We start from the raw sequence: 27,122 nt of genomic DNA, 5'->3' as shown, positions 1-27,122 counted from the left end.
TTTTCATGCATTTCTCTCCATCCCAGGCTCAGGTTGAGAGACAGCCATGCAGGCCTTTTTCTAAAGATATGTCATTCAGTGAAATGACTAAAGCACTATCAGATCCTCAATTTTTAAAAACACTGAACACCAAAGAAATGTAAACCTGGAACTGGTATGGCAGATTTGCATGCCAAAAAGTTGTTAGAGTCTGGCATGATGGCTCATGCCTGTAATCCCTTAATTACTGAGACTTAGGCAGGAGGATAGTCACAACATCAAAGCCAGCCTAGCTCTGCAAATGTAGTTATTTCCAGGCTGGTCTGAGATACAGTATGAGACCCTGTCTGAAAAGAATCAAAAGCAAGGAAACAAAAACATTAGTAGGTAGGTTAAGATATATCAGCAGGTAAAGATATTTGCTAAGCCTGACAACTTCAGTGCCACAGATCCATATGGTGGAAGGAAATTTCCCCCTGACCTCCCCATATGTGCTGCAGCACATGGATGACCCACCTCCCCACCACCACATCACATACATCATCAAAATAAGTTTACGTATTTCTAAATTGTGCAGTAGAATTGTCCTTCCTTTTACGTTACTCTGCCCAGAATTCCCAATGTGCCAGTATAATTGAAAAGTCAATTTTATTCCATTTTTTCTCCACTTAGAAAGTAGGACATAAACCATTTGCTATCTATCCTAAGTGTAAGGTGCTTTGCTTCTAAATGTGAAGTGTTTTTCCGGGTTGCTCTGGGACAAGAAGCTGAAGTCTCCCTTTGAGCACCTCATAGTAAAACAAGGGGAGGCTGGGTAAAGCAGCCTTTGTTCTATCTCAGCAGAGAATTGAGCAGCTCTAAGTCTCAGGAAGAAAGGGGGAGGGAGGCCTGTCTCTTCTGTCAGCACAGGTATGACTCTCAGAATGTGTGATCACGTGGTATAAAAGTTCAGTTGGAGTTTGCACATAAATTTAGGTCATAAACTGAATAAGAGTTTTATAACAGAGAACATCTTCATGCATATCTACTAGGAATAATTACCTGGCTAAAACTTCATCATTTGTTACTAGCTTGCATGTTCATAGAAAGTTACAAACCGTAACTGTCCTTGAAGTTTTGAATAGATAAACCAAGTCAATATTTTACCTCTTACCTTTGTACCTGTGGTGCATATCTTCTTATGACCTACAGTTACTGGTTTTTATAACCCCTTGGAATATGCTGTAGGTTTTAGAAGTCTGTTGTTATCTCAGAAGCAAGTAAGCAGTTCTGTTATAAAAGAGGCTCAAATATCTTCTGAACAGATGACGCTAGCATTCTAGTTTTTTCTGAAGAATAAATGCTCTTTGTTTTTGCATTCTATCTGAGTCTGGGATCTTCATGCAGTGATTTTTATAACACTTATACAGTGTGCAAACACAGAGATGTTACAATGGTGACACTGAAGGTGAAATACAGTAAAAGAAACCTGATCCAGAGAGGGGCAGGAACTTGTCCCAGGTCATGTGCTCACTAGTCAGTTGCAGAAGCCTGGCACAAGCCCAGTGTATTCTGACACCTAGATACACTGTCACTGCCTGCTTAATCAGTGTAGCTGCAGCTCATGGATGGATGGTTCAACTTTGACAGGAATTTGTGGCCTTCTCTAATTTCTGAACATCTTTTATATTTTCCAGTTAAATTGATTCAGAACTCTCCAAATCTCCATGTTTTCAATCTGAAATGTTGTTTCCTTTCAAATTGTGAGTCTCTCATGGCTGTGCTTGCGTCCTGCAAGAAACTCATAGAGATTGAGTTATCTGGACGATGCTTTGAAGCCATACCCTTTGGTAAGAACTGTACAGCTTTGACTTAAATGCCACTGATGTCATGGTGACTATGAGAACACCTGATCCCCAGTGAGGCTCTCACAACAACGAATGTGCTACAGTTAATAAATGTCAGTTTAAACATAAACTACAGTTTAAACTTTTCATTTGAAGAGTTGTGTCCTCTCCTTTGTCATAGTTATTCAGTCAGAATGTTATATCATGTTTTGCCATTTTGAAATTCTTCTCTGTGTCATAGCAATGTATCTGATCTAACTCAAATTTATTTTCACTTTCCTAGTCAAGACCAACATATTCCAGATAAGATTACATCAGAAAAGTTTGGTAAGTTCATAAAACAGTGTTTCTTTTTTGTTAATTCTTTGTTTTTTGTTTGGTTTTTTTTTTCCGAGTCAGGGTTTCTCTGTATAGCACTGGCTGGCCTAGAACTCAGAAATCTGCCTGCCTCTGCCCCCCCCCCCCCAAGTACTGAGATTACACCACTGCCCAGCTAAAACAGTGTTTCTTAATTTCATCTTTTTTATTCTTCCTCTTCTTCTTCTTTCTCCATCTCCTCTTTCTCTTCCTTCTCCACCTGTGAATATACAACAAAAGAAGCTGTGTACAGTTCTCCCTTGATATCCATGAAAGTTGGGTCCAGGGTCTGCTGCTGTTGTAATGATTAGAAGATCCTTTACGATATAACATTGTACAGTAAAGTTTGCCCCCGACCCCACATATCCTCCATACACTTTAAACCCTCTCTCCATTGCCTACAATGACTAATGTAATGTAAATGCTATGTAAACAAGTGTTACACTGTTTTGTTCTCTGCCTAACAAAGAGGGGGACCTGTCAGTACATGTTTGGTACTGACACAATGTTTAAAAATGGAGCCTGTGATTGGTGGAATGTGCCCATACAGAGGGCCATGCACCAGCTGTGATGGTCCTTTGGAGGTCTCCATAGTGTTACTCAGTCTCAACTTCCCACAAACCCACTCCCTGATGCTGTTCCTACACATCCTCATGTTTGATCTCATTAAATGAAATATTCTCAGACTCACTAACATCTTAGAGTAGAATTCGGTCATGATGACACTGTGTAACTTCCACATTCCGCATTCACTCCAAAATGACACATATATTTTGTTTCAAAGGCTTCTGGAATACTTAAACATATATGTACACATACACATACTTTTTTTCATGTGTGTGTGATATATATATATATATATATATATATATATATATATATATATATATAGGCCAGCCTAGTGTTCAGATCAAGTTCAAGGAAAGCCAGGGCTAACCAGAAATCCCCATCACCAAAGACCAAAACACATGGCATAAAAGAAGAAAAAGAAAGAAGGGTAGGAATGATTATGAAAATAACGAGTGTTCATGGGAAGCAGTATCAAGTTAAAAACAGGGACAGAGCCAAGGACAGTATAGGGTGCAGAACAGTATCTCCACAATTCTTCTCAAAGTGCATGGTTCATAAGGAGATCCGGACTTTCTCCTTGTTTCTTTGTCTCCCGTTAGATTATGACTGTGTGTGTGTGTGTGTGTATGTATGTATGTGTGTTGTTTGTGGGGAAAGTAGACAGGTAAGTTGGTGTGCTCAAACAGCATGAACTTAGTGATATGTCCTCATAGATTGCTGTGTACTTTTTGTGTCTATTATGTGTGTCTCTGTGTAGTGGTGCTGTGGCATGAGTGTGCCAGTCAGAGGACAACAGGTGGGAATCAGTTCTCCTGGAATCTAACTCAGGTCATCAGGCATGGCTGTGGATCTCTGAGCTATCTTACCTGCTCTGACACATAAACACAGAAGTTCTGAATACATTTACAGTCACGCAAATCTCCACTCACACAGACTCACATTCCTTGGCAAGTCACCTGAGAGCCTGAAAAGCATGCTTGTAGTAATGAACACACGTACTCAGACGTTCATGCTTATTAAGGTTGGAGACAGTTTTCTGTATATAGAACCAGTGTGATTTCTTTGAACAGGAAGTAACTCCTTCATGAAAGTTTACCTAGAAGCTGAGAGTGGTACACATGCCTGTAATCCTGGGAGGATGAGGCAAGAGGATGGACTTCTAGCCATTCTGACTATGGACTGAGACTGTCTCGAAACCACCAATATAAACAGACCAACCAGTTAACTCAATTTAATGGTGCCCCTGTGCATACTAATGTAACCACTGGCAGTTGCACATACTGAAATTGATTTTACATCTGAATTGCTAGTTTGAACAGATGTGGCAAGAAAAATACCAAGAACCCCCTCCCTCTTCCTCTTCCACCACCACCTGCCCCCTCGTTCCAATGTGGTAGACCAGCACCAGTTCTGCCAAAGGAAAGACCCTATTTCCTGGTACTCTCTAGAGAACCAGCAGCACCCAGGGCATTTGGTAAGAACCACCTCCCACCTCTGGAGGCCCAGAGCCTCTGACTGGGACTCACTACACAGCAACTACCAAAACCTGCCCTCCCTCCAGATTATCACTCCCCTTCCATCCTTTCTACCCATCCCTCCTCCTCTACCACCACCTGCCCTGTGCATTCAGCAGCACTCAGGGCACTCGAGAACCTGCAGCACTCAGGGCATTCAAGAACCAGAAGCCTGCAGGGCATTCAATCCAAGTGTGCCACAGGAAAGACCTCATCTCCTGATACTTCCTGGAGAACCAGCTTTATGCAGAACATTTGAGAGAAAGAGAATCCAAGAAGTACGGATACACAGGCCTGCAGGACAGAGAAGCCAAGTCAGAGACAGCAAGACCAGCTAACACCAGAGATAACTAGATGGCCAAAGCCAAATGCAAGATCATTTTCAACAGAAACCAAGGCAACATGGCACCATCAGAACCCAGTTCTCCCACAACAGCAAATCCTGGATACTCCAGCACATCAGAAAAGCAAGAACTGGATTTAAAATCACATTTCCTGATGCTGATAGAGGACTTCAAGAAGGACATAAATAACTCCCTTAAAGAAATACAGGAAAACATGGGTCAACGGGTAGAAGCCCTTAAAGAGGAAACACAAAACTCCCATAGGTAATTATGGGAGAACATGGGTCAACAGGTAAAAGCCCTTAAAGAGGAATCAGAAAAATCCCTAAAAGAAACAAGGAGAACATGGGTCAACAGGTAGAAGCCCTTAAAGAGGAAACACAAAAATCCCTTAAAGAATTTCAGGAAAACACAAACAAACAAATGAAGGAACATAACAAAACTATCCAGGATCTAAAAATGGAAGTAGAAACAATAAAGAAATCCCAAAGTGAGACATATCTGGGGATAGAAAACCTTGGAAAGATTTTAAGGGCCATAGATGCAAGCATCAAAAACAGAATATAAGAGATAGAAGAAAGAATCTCAGATGCTGGAAGATTCCATAGAAAAATTGACTCAACAGTCAAAGAAAATGAAAAATGCAAAAAGCTTCTAACCTAAAATATCCAGGAAATCAAGGACACAATGAGAAGACCAAACCTAAGGATTATATGTATAGAAATGAGCAAAGATTTCCAACTCAAAGGGCCAGTAAATATCTTCAACAAAATTATAGAAGAAAACTTCCCTAACCTAAAGAAAGAGATGCCCATGAACATACAAGAAGCCTACAGAACTCCAATCAGACTGGACTAGACCAGAAAGTCCTCCTAGTACATAATAAAACACCAAATGCAGTAAACAAAGAATGAATATTAAAAGCAGTAGGGGGAAAAGGGCAAGTAACTTATAAAGGCAGACCTATCAGAATTACTCCAGACTTCTCACCAGAAACTATGAAAGCTAGAAGATACTGAGCAGATGTCATACAGACCCTAAGAGAACATAAATGTCAGCCCAGACTACTATACCTAGCAAAACTTTCAATTACCATAGATGGAGAAAACAAGACATTCCATGTCAAAAGCAAATTTACACAATATCTTTCCACAAATCCAGCTCTACAAAGGAAAATGGGTGGAAAATACCAACACAAGGCAGGAAACCACACTGTAGAAAAAGCAATAACGTAATCTTTCAACAAACCCAATAGAAGATAGCTACGCAAACAGAATTTTACCTTTAACAAAGAAGATAACAGTAAGCAACAATCACTTTTCCTTAATATTTCTTAACATCAATGGTCTCAATTGCCCAATAAAAAGACATAGACTAACAGGCTGGATACCAACATTTTGCTGCATCCAAGAAACTTCAGAGTCAAAGGAAAACTTTTGACTTCAGAGTCAAAGGAAAACAATTTTTCAAGCAAATGGTCCCAAGAAACAAGCTTGAGTGGCCATTCTTATATCAGATAAAATCAACTTTCAACCAAAAGTTGTCAAAAAAGATAAGGAGAGACACTTCATACTGGTCAAAGGAAAAGGCTACCAAGATGAATTCTCAATTCTAAACATCTATGCTCCAAACACAAGGGCACCCACATTCATAAAAGAAACTTTAATAAAGCTCAAAGCACACATTCCACCACACACAATAATAGTGGGAGACTTCAACACCCCACTCTTAACAATGGACAAATCATGGAAACAGAAACTAAAAAAAGACACAGTGAAACTAACTGAAGTTACAGACCAAATGGGTCTAATAGATATTTATAAGACATTCTACCCTAAAGCAAAAGAATATACCTTCTTCTCAGCACCTCATAGTGCCTTCTCCAAAACTAACCATATAATTGGTCACAACACAGGCCTCAACAGATATAGAAATATTGAAATTATTCCATGCACCTTATCAGATCACCACAGCCTAAGGTTGGTCTTAAATTCAAACAAAAACAACAGAAAACACACATACACATGGACATTGAACAATGAGCTACTCAATGATAGCTTGGTCAAGGAAGAAATAAAGAAAGAAATTAAATACTTTTTTATAATTTAATGAAAATGAAGACATATAATACCAAAACTTATAGGACATAATGAAAGCAGTGCTAAGAGGAAAACTCATATCTCTGAGTGCCTCCAAAAAAAAAAAAAAAGGAGAGAGCTTACACTAACAGCTTGACAATGCACTTGAAAGCTTTAGAACAAAAAGATACAAACACACCAAAGTGGAGTAGACGGCAGGAAATAATCAAACTCAGGGCCAAAATCAACCAAAAGGACTATACAAAGAATCAACAAAACCAGGAGCTGGTTCTTTGAGAAAATCAACAAGATAAATAAACCCTTATCCAGACTAACCAATAGGCACAGAGGCACTACCCAAATTAATAAAATCAGAAATGAGAAGGGAGACAGAACAACAAAAACTGTGGAAATTCAAAAAATCATCAGATCCTACTCAAGAGCTTACACTCAACAAAGTTTGAAAATCTGGACAAAATGGACAACTTTCTAGATACATATCAGATGCCAACATTAAAACCATCTAAATAGTCCCATAAGTCCTGAGGAAACAGAAGCAGTTGTTAATAGTCTCCCATCAATAAAAAAGCCCAAGACCAGATGGGTTTAGTGGGGAATTCTATGAGATCTTCAAAGAAGAGGTAATACCAATACTCTTCAAAATATTCCATGAAATAGAAACTCAAGGAACACTACCCAACTCATTCTATGAAGCCACAATAAGGCTTATACCTAAACCAAAGAAAGACCTAACAAGAAAGGAGATCTTCAGACCAATCTCCCTCATGAACATCGATGCAAAAATACTCAAAAAATTCTGGCCAACTGAATCCAAGAATGCATCAAAACTATAATTCACCATAATCAGGTAGGCTTCATCCCAGGGATGCAGGTATGGTTCAATATATGGAAATTCATCAGTGTAATCCACTACATAAACAAACACAAGGAAAAAAACCACGTGGTCATTTTCGTTAGATGCTGAAAAATCTTTTGACAAAATTCAACATGATAGATGTCTTGGAGAGATCAGAAATTCAAGGCCCATACCTAAACATAGTGAAAGCAATATACTGCAAACGAGTAACCAACATCAAATTAAACGGAGGGAAACTTGAAGCAATCCCACTAAAATTGGGGACCAGACAAGGCTGCCTACTCTCTCCCTATCTATTCAATATAGTACTTGAAGTCCTAGCCAGAGCAATCAGACAACAAAAGGAGGTCAAAGGTATACAACTTGGAAAGAAGTCTAAATATCACAATTTGCAGATGATGTGATCATATACTTAAGTGACCCCAAAATGTCCACCAGAGGAACTCCTAAAGCTGATGAACAACTTCAGCAAAGTGGCTGCATATAAAATTAACTCAAACAAATCAGTAGCCTTCATCTACTCTAAGGATAAACAAGCTGAAAAAGAAATTAGGGAAATGACACACTTCACAATAGTCACAAATAATATTACATACCTTGGTGTGACTCTAAGCAAGCAAGTTAAAGATCTGTATGACAAGAACTTCAAGCCTCTGAAGAAAGAAATTGAAGATCTCAGAAGATGGAAAGATCTCCCATGCTTATTGATTGGCAGGATTAATGTAGGAAAAATGGCCATCTTGCTGAAAGCTTTCTACAGATTGAATGCAATCCCCATCAAAATCCCAAATCAATTCTTCATAGATCTAGAAAGAGCAAATCTCAAATTCATCTAGAATAACAAAAAGCCCAGTATAGCAACAACTATTCTCCACAACAAAAGATCTCCTGGGGGAATCACCATCTCTGACCTCAAGCTCTACTACAGAGCAATAGTGATAAAAACTGTTTGGTATTGGTACAGAGACAGTCAGGAAGATCAATGGAATAGAATTGAAGATCCAAAAAAGAACCCACACACCTATAGTCACTTGATATTTGACAATAGAGCTAAAAACATCCAGTGGAAAAGAGACAGCATTTTTTTTATGTTTTTATTTTGTATATTCTTTGTTTACATTCCAAATGATTTCCCCTTTCCCAGATCCCCCCTCCCCATTATGTCCCAAAACCTTCTTCTCTCCATCCATTCTCCAATCACATCCCTCCTTTTTCTCTGCCCTTATATTCCCCTCCAATGCTAGATCAATCCTTTCCAGGATCAGGACCCTCTCCATACTTCTTCATGGGAATCATTTGTTATGTGATTTGTGCCTTCCAGATTCAGAGCTTCTGGGCTAATTAATATCCACTTATCAGAGATTGCATTCCATGTGTATTCTTTTGTGATTGGGTTACCTGACTTAGGATGATATTTTCCAGATCAAACCATTTGCCTAAAAATTTTGTGAATTCATTGTTTCTAATTGCTGAGTAGTATTCCATTGTGTAAATATACCACATTTTCTGTATCCATTCCTCCTTTGAGGGACATCGGGTTCTTTCCAGCTTCTGGCTATTATAAATAAGGCTGCTATGAACATAATGGAGCATGTGCCTTTATTGCATGCCGGGGAATCCTTTGGGTATATGCCCAGGACAGGTATAGCAGGGTCCTCCGGAAGTGTCATGTCCTGTTTTCTAAGGAACTGCCAGACTGATTTCCAAAGTGATTGTACTATCTTACAGCCCCACCAGCAGTGGAGGAGTGTTCCTCTTAAGAGACAGCATTTTTAACAAATGGTGCTGGATTAACTGGAGGTCAGCATGGAGAAAAATGCAAATCTACCTATTCTTAATCTCCTTGTACAAAGCTCAAGTCCAAGTGGATCAAGGACCTACATGTAAAACCAGACACACTGAAGCTTATAGAGGAGAAAGTAGGGAAGAATCTTAAACACATGGGCACAGGGGAAAAATTCTTGAATAGAACACCAATCACTTATGCTCTAAAAACAATAATCAACAAATGGGACCTCATAAAACTGCGAAGCTTCTATAAGGCAAAGGACACTGTCAATAGGACAAAACAGCAACCAACAGGTTAGGAAAAGATCTTTACCAATCCTACATCTGATAGAGGGCTAATATCCAGTGTGTACAAAGAACTGAAGAAGTTAGACTCCAGAGAGTCAAATAACCCTATTAAAAATAGGGTACATAGCTAAACAGGGAATTCTCAACTGAGGAAACTCCAATGGCTGTGAAGCACCTAAATAAATGTTCAACATCCTTGGTTATCAGGGAAATGCAAATCAAAACTACACTGAAATTCCACCTTACACCAGTCAGAATGGCTAAGATCAAAAACTCAGGAGACAGAAGATGATGGAGAGGATGTGGGGAAAGAGGAACACTTCTCCTTTGTTGGTGGGATTGCAAACTGGTAAAACCACTCTGGAAATCAGTTTGGCAGTTCCTCAGGAAATTAGACATAGTACTACCTGAAGACCCAGCTATACCACTCTTGGGCATATACTCAGAAGATGCCCCTACATATAATAAGGACACATGTTCCACTATGTTCATAGCAGCCTTACTTATAATAGCCAGAAGCTGGAAAGAACCCAGATGTCCCTCAACAGAAGAATGGATACAGAAATTGTGATATATATACACAATGGCTTACTATTCAGCTATTTAAAACAATGAATTCATGAAATTCTTAGGCAAATGGATGAAACTAGAAAGTGTCATCCTGAGCAAGGTAACCCAATCACAAAAGAACACACATGGTATGCACTCACTGATAAGTGGATGTTAGCCCAAAAAGCTCAAAATAAACAAGTTACAATTCACAGACAACAGGAAGCTCAAGAAGAAGGACTTAAGTGGAGGTGCTTTGTTTCCTCTGAGAAAGGGAACAAAATACTCTGTGAAGCAAATAAAGGAGACAAAGTGTGGAGCAGAGACTGAAGTAAAAGTCATCCAGAGACTGCCCTACCTGGGGATTCATCCTATAAACAGTCACCAAATCCCGACACTATTATGGACGACAAGAAGAGCATACCAAAAGAGCATGTTGGTTGTCTCCGAAGGCACCCTGCCACAGAGGTGCCTTACACATACAGAGGCAGATGCTAGCAGCCAACCATTGGACTGGGCATGGGGTCCCCATTGGAGGAGTTAGAGAGTGGACTGGAGGAGCTGAAGGGGTTTACAGCCCCATGGGAAGAACAAGGATTACAGCCACCCAGATGCCCCAGGACTCCCAGGGACTAAACATCAACCAAGGGGTACACATGGTTCCAGCCAAAAATGTTGCAGAGGTATGCCTGTCGGGCATCAGTGGGAGGAGAGGTCCTTGGTCAGGTGAAGGCTTAATAGATGCCCCAACAAAGGGAAATCAAGGAGCAGGAGGATATGAGACTGGGTCAGGGGGAGGGGCATGTACTTGGAGGCAGGAGGTGGGAGGAGGGATTGGGGGTTTTGGGGGAGGGGGGAAACTGGGAAAGGTTTTAGCATTTGAAATGTAAATGAAGATTATATTCAATAAAAAAAGAAAAAGAAAAATTAAAAAAAAAAAAAAGAACAATACCAAGAACTGAGTTCTCATGATTGGCACAGCAGAGTTGCTAGCAATGGAGTTTTCTTTGCTTTCACATGAACAAGAAGGCAAGAACAAGGCTCTCTCTCTCTCTCTCTCTCTCTCTCTCTCTCTCTCTCTCTCACTCTCTGTCTGTGTGGGGGTGTGTCTACCTCTCTTTTCCCGTGTGTATGTGTGTGTGTGTGTGTGTGGTGTCTAGCTCTCTTTTCCTGTGTGTATGTGTGTGTGTGTGTGTGTATGGTGTCTCCCTCTCTTTTCCTGTGTGTGTGTATGTGCGTGCATGCGTGTGTGTGTGTGTGTGTGTGTGTGTGTGTGTGTGTCTTGGTGTGGTATCCAGCACATCATGCAAGCATTGTATCACTGAGCCAACTCCCAAATCTAGGAATTTCAGTTCTAAATACTGTCTTTTTTAAAGGAACTCTAGGATAAAGGAAATCAAAATTAAGTCTAGAACATGGTTTTCATTTTAAAAGTCTTGTAAACACTTTCTGCAAGGCCACAGTAGAGACTAGAGATCACGTGATCTACAGAATGTCATGCTAAGGATGGATGGCGCGAAGCTGTCAGTAGTGGGCCATGCTTTCCAAGGAAGGTGGCTCACCTCAGAGTGGATTGTGGGTGACAGATGAGGATTTGATCGCAAGGGAGGGGCTGAAAGCATTGGGCAGTTAGGAGAATGAAGTGTCATGGAGGCCTCTGTGTACAAGGCAAACTGGAGATGGAGACACAGCTTGGAATAAAGTGACATGTTGGGGGAGGATGGAGGAGGCAGCAGCAGAGAGCAGCAGGGAGCCGCTGAATGCTGACCCTTTCTCCTGACTTTGAAGAAGACAGTGACTTTGCTTGGTGGGGCCTCCTAGACTACAGACTGTGTCAGTCATAAGCTGCTCACAATGGAACAACTCCTGAGGATGGCTGTCTTGTGTCTCCCACAGCCCAGGCTCTGGGTTCTCTCAGGAACCTGGAGGAACTGCTCCTTCCCTCTGGGGACGGGACTCACCAAGTGGCCAAACTGATTGTCCAGCAGTGTCTGCAGCTTCCCTGCCTCAGAGTTCTCGCCTTTCACCACATCTTGGATGATGACAGTGTGATTGAAATTGGTGAGTTTACCTTAGAGAAAGGGCTTCCCTTGTGTGGAAGCAGTGGTGTCATTGAAGCTGCCTGCTCCAAGTGTCTAGAGCCAGGAAAGACATTAGTGATATCCTCAGGTTTCTGTTTTCATAAATATTTTGTTTTCCAGCCAGGGTGGCAACCAGAGGAGGTTTCCAGAAACTTGAGATCTTAAATCTTTCAGTGAATCACAAAATTACTGAGGAAGGATACAGAAATTTCTTTCAAGCCCTGGACAACCTGCCTAACCTGCAAGAGTTGAACATCTGCAGGCATATCCCAGAATGCATTCAAGTTCAAGCCACCACTGTCAAGGCTCTGGGTCAGTGCATGTCCCGTCTGCCCAGCCTCACCAGGCTGCACATGCTCAGTTGGCTCCTGGATGAAGAGGACAAGAAAGTGATTAATGATGTGAAGGAAAGACACCCTCAGTGCAGACGCTTGACTATCTTGTGGAAATGGATAGTCCCATTCTCTCCTGTTGTCCTGGACTAAAGCATGTTCCTGAAGGCTACTGACAGTTAGAAATACCTCGGCTTTTTGCACTTTAGCTGGACATGGTGTTGCACTCTTGTACTTTCAACATTTAGGATACTGAGGTGTGAGAATCAAGAAGTTCAGATCCTGTCTCAAAGCTAAAGATATAACTAATCATCCTATTAAAGAATATTTACTAACTGTAGACTATTTATTACTACTTTTTTTTAAAAGCCTGCATGCTCACTATTGAATTTAGGAGCTATGTATGCCTTGGTAGTCCTTACATGGTCCTCCCGTCTAAACACTACAGCTTCAGTCAAGTTTGTATAGAGAACCGTCAATCACCAAGGTCAACAAGCAGTAGCTGGGAATAGAACTTTGGTCTAAGTAGAATCCACAACATGGAAGCAATGTTTGATGGATGCTGAGGTAGTGGGAGAAGAACAACAAACAGCTTTAGAACTCATGGAACTCAGCCCCTGGTTAGCACCATCTCAAGGATGTGCCTCAGAGAGGACTCTGGGTCCTGCGGACTTCATGCTGTCATAGAGGTTTCCTCTGCTTGCTGCCCTCACACTGCATCCTCATGATCTGTGAGTTATAGGAGAACTCTAAGGGAGCTTACAAGCCCTCACTGGGCAGTGTCATTGGCACTGACAACAGTGCTTGATCATCTTCAAGCATTGCTGCTGGAGCAGATCAATGATTCAATCACCACCCCTGGAAAGATCATAGAAATGTAGGTTGTTAGAAAAGTTAGGTTAAGCTGTTTTGTTAATGTATAACAAGTTGCTTAGTTGGGAATGCATGTGGCTCTTGGGAATAATTGTTTTTTCACTTGTAACATGTAAAATATTTGTTCATGTGATGGTCTTGGGGAACATGATTTCTCTTACATATACACACTGTAATTGTTCACTAGAAGAAAAATAGAATATGGTCATGTTGTAATTTCGATACTTCTTGAAAGATGTTTCTGGGATACATAAGCTGTGGGAGAAAAAATAAAGTTGTTGCTTGCTCATGAGAGACCTGATCTTTTGAGTTCAGTCCCATCTTAGAGAACCTGACCTAAACTTAAATTCAAGTTAACTAATAGACTGCTACCTAGCACCAAGCAACCCCTAACAAGACCTGTGTCTGGCACTAGTTTCCAGGCAACTCCCCAACAAGACCTGTGTCTAGAACCAGTTTCCAGGTTATCCCCCAACAAGTCTGCACTCACAATTTACAAGCCTACCCCTGACACTTCACCTTCTAACAACCACCAATCAGGAGGAAAGCAGAAGTTAAGTTAATGGTTTGGCCCCCAGCACCAGCCGATTATGTTAAAGGCCATAAAGGCCAGCAAATCAGATGTGTACCAGGCTAGATAGCCCCTTCTTGCCTCTATAAATGCTTGCCTGAAACTGTACTGAGGGCTCCACTTTCCCATCCTGCAGTGTCAGGGTTGGTGGGGATCTAAAGCTAGAACTTGTAATAAAGAGACCCTAATGCATTTCCATCAGAATCGACTCCTTGATTGTCTTTTGGGGTTCATGAACATTTCCTGGCACAACAGTGGGGGGGAAGAGAAGGGGGAGGGGGAGAGGGAGGGGGAAGAGGGAGAGGGAGAGGGAGAGGGAGAGGGAGAGGGAGAGAGAGAGAGAGAGAGAGAGAGAGAGAGAGAGAGAGAGAGAGAGAGAGAACTTGTTGAAGTGTGTATCATCCAGTGTGTGTGTTTACATATATAATTTTTTTCTCTTCTTTCTTGGGCCCCCAAGTAACCTTTTGCTGGCCCCCAGGGAATCTCTCACTGGCCACAAAGAGTTTTTCACTGGCCTCAAGGAGTGTTTTGCTGGTCTCCATGAATCAAGTTTTGTTTCCTCAGAGAAAAGTCTGCTGAATTACTGATGGCTGCCTTATCTACTCCTCATCTTGTCCTGTGATGTTGAAGCTGTTCTTTGACAGAGCAGGTAACAGACAGTTTCAGTATTGCGGCATCCCACGCATGAGGAAGCACGAGTCGACTTCACCACAGGATGCAGCTGACTCCCTCCAGGAGATACTCCAGTCTTTGCAGGGCTTTTGAATGTTCACCAGCCTTGCTGTGGTCTTGTATGCTTATACCTTCTGTCTCCCATCCACTGAGTATGGAAATAGTGTGGAAATGAGGGGGAAATGGTCTTAGAGAAAGAACACTGCTTCTGTTTCTGAGACTTTTGAGAATTTTGCATGTGCTGTAATGTCCTTAAGGTTTTCTTTCTTCCTTCCTTTTTGTTGTTTTTTTTTTATTAGATATATTCTTTATTTACATTACAAATGTTGTCCCCCTTTCCTGGTCCCCCCCCCCCCGCCTGAAAACTCCCTAACCCATCCCCTTCCCCTTGCTCACCAATCTACCCATTCCTGCTTCCGTGTCCTGGCATTCCCCTACACTGGGGCATCTAGCCTTCTCAGGACCGAGAGCATCTCTTCTCTTTGGTGTCCAACAAGGCCATCCTCTGCTGCATACGCATCTCGAGCCATGAGTTCCTCCGTGTGTACTCTTGTTGGTGGTTTAGTCCCTAGGAGCTCTGGAGTACTGGATGGTTCATATTGTTGTTCTTCCTATGGTGCTGCAAACCCCTTCAGCTCCTTGTGTCCTTTCTCTAGCTCCTCCATTAGGGACCCTGTGTTCAGTTCAATGGTTGGATGAGAATGTCCCCCTCTGCATTTGTCACGCACTGGCACAGCCTCCTAGGTGACAGCTATAGCAGGCTCCTGTCAGCCTTTTTGTTGTTTTTGAGACTGGGATTCACTATGTAGCTTTCAATGGCCTGGAACTGAATATGTAGACCAGGCATGCCTGGAACTCACATAGATTTGCCTGCCTCTGCCTCCTGAGTGCTGGGAGTTTCAAAATAATATTTATAGATACATATGAATCAATGGATATATTAACCTGACTATAAGTCATTTATTATTCCATATGTATATGAAAGTCTTACCTCTATACCTGTGTTGGTTTAACATAAATATTTTTTAAAATAAATTTAAATTAAATTTATTTATTTAATTTAATTCATTTATTTTATTTAATTAAACTAAATTGATTTTTATAAATTAGGGTTTGTTAGGGTTAGGATTGGGGTTGGGGTTAGGGTTTTATATTTAAATTTATTTTTTAAATAAAATAAATTTTATTTATTTAATTTAATTAAACTAAATTTAATTTTAAAAATTTAGGGTTTGTTGTGGGGAGTCCTGGCAGGGGGACAACAATTGAAGTGTAAATAAACAAAATAACCAACTAATAAAAGAATTTTTTAAAGCATTGATTATATGTGGGAAGCAAGCTAGAGAGTATGCTGACAGCCATTGGACTGAGTGTGGGGTCCCCCGTGAAGGAGTTGGAGGGCAGACTGGAGGAGCTGAAAGGGTTTGCAGTCCCATGGGGAAAATGATAATGTCTGCCAACCAGATGTCCCAGGGCTCCCAGGGACTAAGCCATCAACCAAAGGGTACACATGGTTCCAGCTGAAAGTGTGGCAGAGGAATGCCTTGTCGGGCATCAGTGGGAGGAGAGTCCTTGGTCCTATGAAGGCTGAATAGATGCCTCTGCCTGGGGAAATCAAGGGGTGGGTTGGGTGGAGGAGCATATTCTTGGAGACGGGTTGGGAGGGTGGGTTGGGGGTTTTGGGGAGGGAGAACACCGGGAAAGGGTATAAGATTTGAAATGTAAATGAAGAATATATTTTAAAAAAGAAATAAAGAAATAAAGAACGAAAAAGTATGCTGACTTCCCATTCTACCCCCTCTGTAGTATTCCTTGTTTTACAATTCTCACTAAAATAAGATCCATGACCTTGGCAAGCGGATCAGTAGTTAAGAACACTTGTTGCTTTTACAGAGCACCTGTGTTTGGTTCCCAGCTTCCAAGACAGTGTCTCTCCCCACTTTGCTTTTTGAGATGGGGTCTCTCTGCGTGTCCCTGGATGTTTCGGAACTCACTCTCTAGACAAGGCTGGCCTCAAACTCAGAGACAGCCTGTCTTTGTTGGAGCGGATAGTTTATCGTGTTTAATGTCAGATTTCACATGAAATACTTTTGTAGTCAGAAATATCGAAATATGTATCGACTCAGGTGAGAAGACAGACCCGACACACTCATTCTGTGCCAGGGAGCAAGGTGAGGTGATGCTTCACAACCAGCTGTACAAGGGCCACTTTCACTCAAGAATCCGTAAGTCCCTAATTGATAATTGGTCTTTTCTACCTTATTCTACTTCACTACTGGTCAGATGCGGCTCATCCCTGGCCTCCAGGGCGCACCTGCTCCACCTGCCCTTACTTAGAGGATCAGTGACTCCTGCTTTCCTCGGAAAACTCCAGCTCGCCCTCTGCTGTTTCTCTAAGCCCTGAGGGATCCGAGTTCTCCTGGCTTCATCTCTGTGTAAGCGCACTTCCTGGACCACCCCATCCAGCTGAACAGTTTTAAGCTCGTTGTCCACACTGCCTCCTCCATCTCCAGCTCTAGCCCTGCACTCTGTTTATAGAACTCCAGTGGACACTGACACTCCACATCTCCAAAGATTAACCCGTCACCTTGCCCGTCACTGAGGTAGACTTTCATCTTCCAAAACTCCGGCTTCACCCCTCGCAGGTACTCAGTGAAACCCTTGGAGTTACCCTTAGCTCTTCTCTTTCATAGTTCATGTCTGACCTACTGACAAATTGAGCAGTTCCACTTGCAAAATCCATCTCATCTGGCCAGGTGTGGTGGCTCACACCTTTATTCCAGCTCTGGGGAGGGAGCTTCAGGTGAGTTACAGGCCAGCCTGGTTTAAGTAGTGAGCTCCACTCTGAGGCTGCATAGTGAGATCCTGTCTCAACAAGAAACAAACCAACACCCCACAGACTTGTTAGCCTACTTCCTTTTTTGAAATGACATGTTTTCATCATGTGGTTAGAGGCTCCTCTTCAAAATCATATTCTTCCTCTGCCTTACATCCTTCACTGGACTGTATGCTGAAAGTGAATGCTGTTAACTCACCAGGCCTGGAATTTGGCTTCCCCTTTAAGTTCTTGCCTTAATTTCTCCTCTTACTCTGACTACACAGGCTTCCTCTCTGTTCCCTGAATAGTTCACGTACCTTCTTGCCTGAAGATCTTTGTAGCTGTCCTCTCCTTTTCCAGGGAAGTTCTCTCTTGCTATGTTTAGATAGTTTGTGTTTCCCAAAGCTCCATGTGTTCCATGTAATGCCCTTCTGAGATTCTAGGAGTGGAAGCTGAATCTATTGAGTTTAGAGGTGGGCCTTTTGGAAGGTGATTAGGAAAAGTACATTGTAAGGTAAAGCCCTCATTGAAATTAGTGGCTTGCTAAAACACAGCAAACACAGCCTGCCAACACACAGATCACACGTACCATACTCCTTGTCTTCTGTAAAGTTATGCCTGGACCACCCTCAGTATTTTTACCAACATGGATGCAGTCCTTCAACTTGAGTTCCAGAATGTCTCATCCAGTAGCTTGAATCAGGCCACACCTCAAGATAACTTTCTATCGGACAGAGATAAGAAGCAATCCATGCTGTGATTTGGCAGCTCTCAATTTATGAAACCTAGCTCTTCCATGCCCCTTGTCACATACCTTATGCTGAACTAATAACACATGTGAAACTTGCTGACACTCCTGAAATGTTGTGACAGTCGTCAGATCTTTCCTTTGTTCTGGCGTTTGATCTGAGACTCCTCAGGAAGACTGCTCAGGGATCTGTTCTGCAGATTAAGGCTGCTCTCTGCAGAGGTTTTTCCTCCTTCCAGTCTTAGTTACTATTTCATTGCTGATTCAAACACCACAAGCAAGGCAACTTGGAGTTTAGAGCTCCAGAGTGCTAGAGTCCATGACCATTATGACAGGGATCCTGGCTGCCGGCAGGCTGGCAGTCCTGCTGCTGAAGCACTAGCAGAGAGCTCATATCCACAGATACATGCAGCTATAAGAACAAGGCAGAGAGAACTAACTGTGAATAGTGCGGGCTTTTGAAACCTCATGGGATTCCCCCAAGCGATGCTCTCCTCCAGCAAGATAATACCTTCTAATCCTTCCCAAACAGTTCCATCAACTGGGGACCAAGTATTCAAAAATATGAGCCTATGTGGGCATTCTCATTCAAACCACCACATCCCTCTCATGAAGGTTGTGTCCTTACACACACACTCTCATTCTCTCATTCTCCCTTCTAATGAAGCCCCTCTGAAGGCTTTAATGGAAACCCTCAGTTTCCTTTTAAGGCTCCATTATGTCACGTTTAGAGCTCCTTATATTGTATTGCTTCTAATTAATGCTATGCTTCCCATTTCAGAGTCACAACTTATTGATGTGATTATGTGTCAGGTTCTTCTGTAATCCAACTGTTGTGCGACTTTTTTTAATATTTTTATTTTCAATATTCTTTGTTTATATTCCAAATGATTTCCCCTTTCCCAAATTCCCCCTCCCCATTTGTACCATAAACCTTCTTCTCTCCATCCATTCTCCAATCACCTCCCTCCTTTTTCTCTGTCCTTATATTCCCCTCCAATGCTTGATCAATCCTTTCCAGGATCAGGACCTTCTCCATACTTCTTCATGGGAGTCATTTGTTATGCGATTTGTGCCTTGGGTATTCAGAACTTCTGGACTAATTAATATCCACTTATCAGAGATTGCATTCCATGTGTATTCTTTTGTGATTGGGTTACCTCACTTAGGATGATATTTTCTATATCAAACCATTTGCCTAAAAATTTTGTGAATTCATTGTTTCTAATTGCTGGGTAGCATTACATTGTGTAAATATACCACATTTTCTGTATCCATTCCTCCTTTGAGGGACATCTGGGTTCTTTCCAGCTTCTAGCTATTATAAATAAGGCTGCTATGAACATAATGGAGTATGTGTCTTTATTGCATGCCGGGGAATCCTTGGGGATATGCCCAGGAGAGGTATAGCAGGGTCCTCCGGAAGTGTCATGTCCAGTTTTCTGAGGAACCACCAGACTGATTTCCAAAGTGGTTGTACCATCTTACAGCCCCACCAGCAGTGGAGGAGTGTTCCTCTTTCTCCACATCCTCACCAACACCTGCTGTCTCCTGAGTTTTTGACCTTAGCCATTCTGACTGGTGTAAGGTGAAATTTCAGGGTTATTTTGATTTGCATTTCCCTAATGACTAATGATGTTGAGCGCTTCTTAAGGTGCCTCTCGGCCATCCGAATTTCTTCAGGTGAAAATTCTTTGTTTAGCTCTGTACCCCATTTTTAATAGGGTTATTTGGTTCCCTGTGGTCTAACTTCTTGAGTTCTTTGTATATATTGGATATTAGCCCTCTATCAGATGTAGGAGTGGTGAATATCCTTTCCCAATTTGATGGTTGCCATTTTGTCCTTTTAACAGTGTCCTTTGTCTTACAGAAACTTTGTAATTTTATGAGGTCCCATTTGTCAATTCTTGATCTTACAGCATAAGCTATTGGTGATCTGTTCAGGAACATTTCCCCTGTGCCCATGTCCTCAAGGGTCTTCCCCAGTTTCTTTTCTATTAGTTTCAGTGTGTCTGGTTTTACAGGAAGGTCTAATTGCTCTAGCTAGAACTTCAAGTACTATATTGAAAAGATATGGAGAGGACAACCTTGTCTAGTCCCTGATTTTAGTGGGATTGCTTCAAGTTTCTCTCCATTTAGTTTGATGTAGGCTACCGGTTTGCTGTATATTGCTTTAACTTTGTTTAGGTATGGGCCTTGAATTTCTGTTTTTTCCAAGACTTTTAGCATGAAAGGATGCTGAATTTTGTCAAATGCTTTTTCTGTATCTAATGAGATGATCATATGGTTTTTTTTCTTTGAGTTTGTTTATGTAGTGGATGGCATTGATGGATTTCTTTATATTGAACCATCCCTGCATCCCTGGGATGAAGCCTACTTGATCGTGGTGGATGATCGTTTTGATGTGCTTTTGGATTCGGTTGGCAAGAATTTTATTAAGTATTTTTGCATCAATATTCATAATGGAAATTGGCCTGGAGTTCTCTTTCTTTGTTGGATCTTTGTGCGGTTTTGGTATCTGCATAATTGTGGCTTCATAGAACGAGTTGGGTAGAGTTCCTTCTGTTTCTATTTTGTGGAATAGTTAAGAGTATTGGTGTTAGGTCTTCTGTGAAGGTCTGATAGAACTCTGCACTGAAGCCATCTGGTCCTATGCTTTTTTTGGTTGGGAGATTTTCTATGACCCTTTTTATTTCTTCAGGTGTTATGGGACTGTTTAGATGATTTATTTGATCCTGATTTAGTTTTAGTGTCGGATATCTGTCTAGGAAACTGTCCATTTCCTCCAGATTCTCCAGTTGTGTTGATTATAGGCTTTTGTAGTAGGATCTAATGATTTTTTGAATTTGCTCAGTTTCTGTTGTTATATCTCCCTTTTCATTTGTAAGTTTCTTAATCTGGATACTGTCTCTGTGTCCTTTGGTTAGTCTGGCTAAGGGTTTATCTATCTTGTTGATTTTCTCAAAGAACCAGCTCCTGGTTTTGTTGATTCTTTGTATGGTTCTCTTTGTTTCTACTTGATTGATTTCAGCCCTGAGTTTGATGATTTCCTGCCTTCTACTCCTCCTGGGTGAAATAGCTTCTTTTTGTTCCAGGGCTTTCAGGTGTGTCATTAAGCTGTTAGTGTATGCTCTCTCCATTTTCTTTTTGGAGAGAAGAGGAAACTCAGGGCTATGAGTTTTCCTCTTAGCACTTCTTTCATTGTGTCCCATAGATTTGGGTATGTTGTGTCTTCATTTTCATTAAGTTCTAAAAAGTCTTTAATTTCGTTCTTTGTTTCTTCCTTTACCAAGGTATCATTGAGTAGAATGTTGTTCAGTTTCCATGTGTATGTGGGTTTTCTGTTGTTTTTGTTGCTATTGAAGACCACCTTTACTCCATAGTGATCTGATAAGAGGCATGGGATTAGTTCGATCTTCTTATATTTGTTGAGGTCTGTCTTGTGACCAATTATATGGTCGATTTTGGAGAAGGTACCATGAAGTGCTGAGAAAAAGGTATATTCTTTTGCTTTAGGATAAAATGTTCTATATAGATCTGTTAAATCTAATTGGTCCAAAGCTTCAATTAGTTTCACTGTGTCCCTGTTCTGTTTCTGTTTTCCTGATTGGTCCATTGAGGAAAGTACAGTGTTGAAGTCACCCACGATTATTGTGTTAGGTGCAATGTATGCTTTGAGCTTTAGTAAAGTTTTTTTAGGAATGAGGGTGCCCTTGCATTTGGAGCATAGATGTTCAGGATTGAGAGTTCTTCTTGGTGGATTTTTCCTTTGACCAGCAAGAAGTGTCCCTCAGAATCTCTTTTGATGACTTTGGGTTGAAAGTCAATTTTATCTGATATTAGAATGGCTACTCCAGCTTGTTTCCTGAGACCATTTGCTTACACAATTGCCTTCTAGCCTTTTACTCTAAGGTAGTGTTTGTCTTTGACACTGAGGTGTGGTTCCTGTATGCAGCAAAAGGTAGGGTCCTGTTTACGTATCCAGTCGGTTGGTCTATGTCTTTTTATTGGGGCATTGAGCCCATTGATGTTAAGAGATATTAAGGAATAGTCATTATTACTTCCTGTCTTTTTTTTATTAGATATAATTTATTTACATTTCAAATGATTTCCCCTTTTCTAGCCCCCCCACTCCCCGAAAGTCCCATAAGCCCCCTTCTCTTCCCCTGTCCTCCCTCCCACCCCTTCCCACTTCCCCGTTCTGGTTTTGCCGAATACTGTTTCACTGAGTCTTTCCAGAACCAGGGGCCACTCCTCCTTTCTTCTTGTATCTCATTTGATGTGTGGATTATGTTTTGGGTATTCCAGTTTTCTAGGTTAATAACCACTTATTAGTGAGTGCATACCATGATTCACCTTTTGAGTCTGGGTTACCTCACTTAGTATGATGTTCTCTAGCTCCATCCATTTGCCTAAGAATTTCATGAATTCATTGTTTCTAATGGCTGAATAGTACTCCATTGTGTAGATATACCACATTTTTTGCATCCACTCTTCTGTTGAGGGATACCTGGGTTCTTTCCAGCATCTGGCAATTATAAATAGGGCTGCTATGAACATAGTAGAGCATGTATCCTTATTACATGGTGGGGAATCCTCTGGATATATGCCCAGGAGTGGTATAGCAGGATCTTCTGGAAGTGAGGTGCCCAGTTTTCGGAGGAACCGCCAGACTGATTTCCAGAGTGGTTGTACCAATTTGCAACCCCACCAGCAGTGGAGGAGTGTTCCTCTTTCTCCACATCCTCTCCAACACCTGCTGTCTCCTGAATTTTTAATCTTAGCCATTCTGACTGGTGTAAGATGAAATCTTAGGGTTGTTTTGATTTTCATTTCCCTAATGACTAATGAAGTTGAGCATTTTTTAAGATGTTTCTCCGCCATCCGAAGTTCTTCAGGTGAGAATTCTTTGTTTAACTCTGTACCCCATTTTTTAATAGGGTTGTTCGGTTTTCTGGAGTCTAACTTCTTGAGTTCTTTATATATATTGGATATTAGCCCTCTATCTGATGTAGGATTGGTGAAGATCTTTTCCCAATTTGTTGGTTGCCGATCTGTCCTCTTGATGGTGTCCTTTGCCTTACAGAAACTTTGTAATTTTATGAGGTCCCATTTGTCAATTCTTGCTCTTAGAGCATACGCTATTGGTGTTCTGTTCAGAAACTTTCTCCCTGTACCGATGTCCTCAAGGGTCTTCCCCAGTTTCTTTTCTATTAGCTTCAGAGTGTCTGGCTTTATGTGGAGGTCCTTGATCCATTTGGATTTGAGCTTAGTACAAGGAGACAAGGATGGATCAATTCGCATTCTTCTGCATGCTGACCTCCAGTTGAACCAGCACCATTTGTTGAAAAGGCTATCTTTTTTCCATTGGATGTTTTCAGCCTCTTTGTCGAGGATCAAGTGGCCATAGGTGTGTGGGTTCTTTGTTATTTTTTAAATTTGATTGGTTATCTTCTTTTAGGTTTGATGAAAGAAGGTTACTATCTTGCGTTTTCCAGGGTGAAGTTTCCCTCCTTGTATTGGTGTTTTCCTCCTATTATCCTTTGTAGGGCTGGGTTTGTGGATAGACATTGGGTAAACTTGGTTTTGTCATGGAAAATCTTAGTTTCTCCATCTATGGTGATTGAGAGTTTTGCTGGGTATAGTAGTTTTGGCTGACATTTGTATTCTTTTAGAGTCTGAATGAGATCTGCCCAGGATCTTCTAGCTTTCATAGTCTCAGGTGAGAAGTCTGGTGTGATTCTGATAGGTCTTCCTTTATATGTTACTTGGCCTTTTTTCTCTTACTGCCTTTAATATTCTTTCTTTGTTTAGTACATTTGGGGTTTTGATTATTATGTGATGGGAGGTATTTCTGTTCTGGCCCAGTCTGTTTGGAGTTCTGTAGGCTTCTTGTATATTCATGGGCTTCTCTCTCTTTAGGTTTGGGAAGTTTTCTTCCATAATTTTATTGAAGATATTTGCTGGCCCTTTAAGTTGTAAATCTTCACTCTCATCTATGCCTATAATCCATAGGTTTGGTCTTCTCATTGTGTCCTGGATTTCCTGGATGTTTTGGGTTACAAGCTTTTTTTATTTTGCATTTTCTTTAACTGTTGAGGTCATAGTTTCTATGGTATCTTCAGCATCTGAGATTCTTTCTTCTATCTCTTGAATTCTGCTGTTGATATTTGCATCTATGTCCCCTGATTTCTTCCCAAGGTTTTTTATCTCCAAAGTTGTCTCCCTTTGAGTTTTCTTAGTTGTTTCTACTTCTGATTTTAGATCCTAGATGGTTTTGCTTAGCTCCTTCACTTTCTTGTTTGTGTTTTCCTGTAATTCTTTAAGAGATTTTTGTGTTTCCTCTTTCATGACCTCAGCCTGTTGACCAAAGTTCTCCTGTATTTCTTTAAGTGTTTTTTGCGATTCCTCCTTATTGGCTTTTGTATTCTCCTGAATTTCTTTCAATGATTTTTATGTTTTCCTTGTAAGGGCTTCTAGCTTTTGATCCATTTTCTCCTGAATTTCGTTAAGTATGTCCTTCATGTGTTCCTCTACCAGCATCATGACCAGTGATTTTAAATCCAAATCTTGTTTTTCTGGTGTGATGGGGTATCCAGGACATGCTGTTAAAGGAGCATTGTGTTCAGATGCTGCCATATTGCCTTGATTTCTGTTAGTGACGTTCCTGCGGTTGCCTTTTGCCATCTAGTTCTCACTGGTGTTAGTTGGTCTTGTCAATGCTGGACTCACCAGTGCAAGCTGCCTCTTCCCAGCTGGCCTCTGGTGCACCGCTGACCTCCTGTACTTCCTGGAGACAGGGTGCTGGGGCCCAGGCTGTTCATATCTGAAGCAGACACTGGGCTCCCACTGGGGCCTGCTGGACTCACCAGAGCACTTTTACTCCTCCTAGCCCGCCTCCCGGGTGCCCCTTGGCCTCTTGCAGGACCTGGAGATGTGGTGTTGAGACCCAGGCTGTTCTGGATCCTGATGCAGAGATCTGAATGCTCCCACCAGAGGCCTCAGGACTGGAACCTAAGCTCTGTGGTGCTGACCCACTGGAGCAAGCTGTGTGCTCCCAGTCTCCCTCTGGGTGCACACCGGGCCTCTTGCACTTCCTGGAGACAGCGTGCTGTGGCCCAGGCTGTTCAGATCCCGAAGCAGACACCTGAAGGCTCCCAATGGGGCCTGCTGGACTCACCAGAGCACACTGACCGTGACTTTCTTTTAAAGACAGATCTATGACCTAAAGTAAATCTCTCGTTTTTATAACTCACCCAAAATCAACCAAATTTCGAATTGTTTGTATATTAGCACACACACACACACAAACACAGAAATATGTGCACAGATACATACTTACCAGAAGTCAAGTTCAGGTGTAGACTTCTCTATGGACCCTGCTTCATTTCCATGAGATAGAATCTCTCATTTTAAAAAACAAGCTTGCCTTTAAAAGAAAAAATGGGTGGCCAGCAACTCCCAGAGATCATTCTGTCTCTGCCCTCTCCACCCCCAAGCTCTGTTTGTTGCACGTGTATGTAACCACATCCAACTTCTTATGTGAATGCTGGAGATCTGGACTCAAGGTCCTCATGCTTGGACTGCAAGAGTTTTACCACTGTGTCATCTATTAGGCACTGTTAGAAGGTGTGGCCTTTCTTGACGAGGTGTGTCACTAGGCGTGGACTTTGATGTTTCAGAAACTCAAGCCAGGCACAGTGTCACTCTCCTTTTGCTGCCAGTCTATCCATAAGAAGAGTTCTCAGCTCCTTCTCCACCACCATGTGTGCTTGCATCCTGCCGTATCAATAACGGACTATGCCTCTGCACTGAAAGCCAGCCCCAATTAAATAATTTTCTTTATAGACTTGCTGTGGTCAAGGCATCTATTCACAACAATGCATCAGTAACATTGTTCTTTGAACAATGGGTACAGAACATTTCAAGTGACTAAGGGCAGGAGGTGGGGTGGATTACTGTTAAATCCCAAGTAGATCGGACTCCTTCAAAGTAGGTCAGGTTCCAGGAATCAGAACTTAACTGAAGTATCAAAATGTCTCCTGATTACAAAATGGAGTCAAGCTGACTCCTCAGTTGAGGCAGATGAATATCACAAGATGGAGGCCTTTATGAAATATGCAATGATATTCTGTCTTCAAATATAAAACCACACTTCTGAAACAGAGGGAACAACAAAAAGTGTCCCCAAAGACAAACTTGAATAAGAAAAATCCTTTCAAGGAAAGTAGTGTGAAGAGTGGCCTGCAGTGGGCTGTCTGGATTGGGCTAGGTTGCAGTTGTTATAAGCAAATCTAGCTACTTATGAGAAGCAATAATCTGAAGTTGGGATGGCCACTGGACTGCCTTTCCTTCAATCTCTTCTCCATTTTTGTCCCTGAAGTTCTTTTAGACAAAAGCAACTCTGGGTCAGAAATTCTGAATGCAGGTTGATAACCATATCCCTCCACTTGAAGTCCTGTGTATCTACTGGAGGTGGACTCTTTGAGTTCTCGCTCCTCACTGCTGAGCATTTTGGCAAAGGTCACCCCTATTGAGTCCTGAGAGTCTCTCACCTCCAGGTCACTGGTGGTTTCTAGAGGGTCCTCGCACCACCCACCCCTAGAAGCTGCATATTTCCATTTATTCTCCTGGCCCTCTTGACTTCTCTCCTGCCCCCCAATACTTGATCCTGTTCCCTTTCCCCTCTCATCCGTCCACATTTCATCCATTGATTCTACCCTCGCCCTGCCCTTTATCTCTTTGTCACACTGTATTCTATTTCTCCTTCCTTGGAAGATCCCTCCTCTGCCCTGGTCACTTACTACCTACCTAAGTTCTGTGATTGTTTTAGATTGAAGCTTGACTATGTAAAGCT

The 27,122-nt window shown here is 41.7% G+C and overlaps 2 protein-coding genes across 3 annotated transcripts in view; both read left to right on the top strand.

The window, feature by feature from the left end:
• The window catches only part of LOC127666607 (baculoviral IAP repeat-containing protein 1a-like), a 54,146-nt gene extending 52,148 nt beyond the window's left edge, over positions 1-1,998 (top strand). Inside the window, exon 13 of one of the 2 annotated variants that reach the window (XM_052159537.1) lies at positions 1,656-1,998. In XM_052159537.1, coding sequence (XP_052015497.1) covers positions 1,656-1,834 — 179 coding nt within the window. In that variant the 3' untranslated portion in view covers positions 1,835-1,998. The remainder of the gene's footprint in view (positions 1-1,655) is intronic. The other variant, XM_052159538.1, reaches the window with a different exon arrangement.
• LOC127666677 (baculoviral IAP repeat-containing protein 1e-like) lies at positions 1,849-12,516 on the top strand. Its single transcript, XM_052159641.1, has 4 exons — positions 1,849-1,877; positions 2,089-2,132; positions 12,067-12,231; positions 12,376-12,516. The coding sequence occupies exons 1-4, from the start codon at positions 1,849-1,851 to the stop codon at positions 12,414-12,416; spliced, it is 279 nt and encodes a 92-aa protein (XP_052015601.1). The 3' UTR covers positions 12,417-12,516.
• The last annotated feature ends 14,606 nt before the right edge of the window (positions 12,517-27,122 follow it).

This window comes from Apodemus sylvaticus, chromosome 16 (genome assembly GCF_947179515.1).
Source record: "Apodemus sylvaticus chromosome 16, mApoSyl1.1, whole genome shotgun sequence".
NCBI lineage: Eukaryota > Metazoa > Chordata > Mammalia > Rodentia > Muridae > Apodemus > Apodemus sylvaticus.
This window is presented reverse-complemented; position numbering and strand designations above follow the sequence as displayed.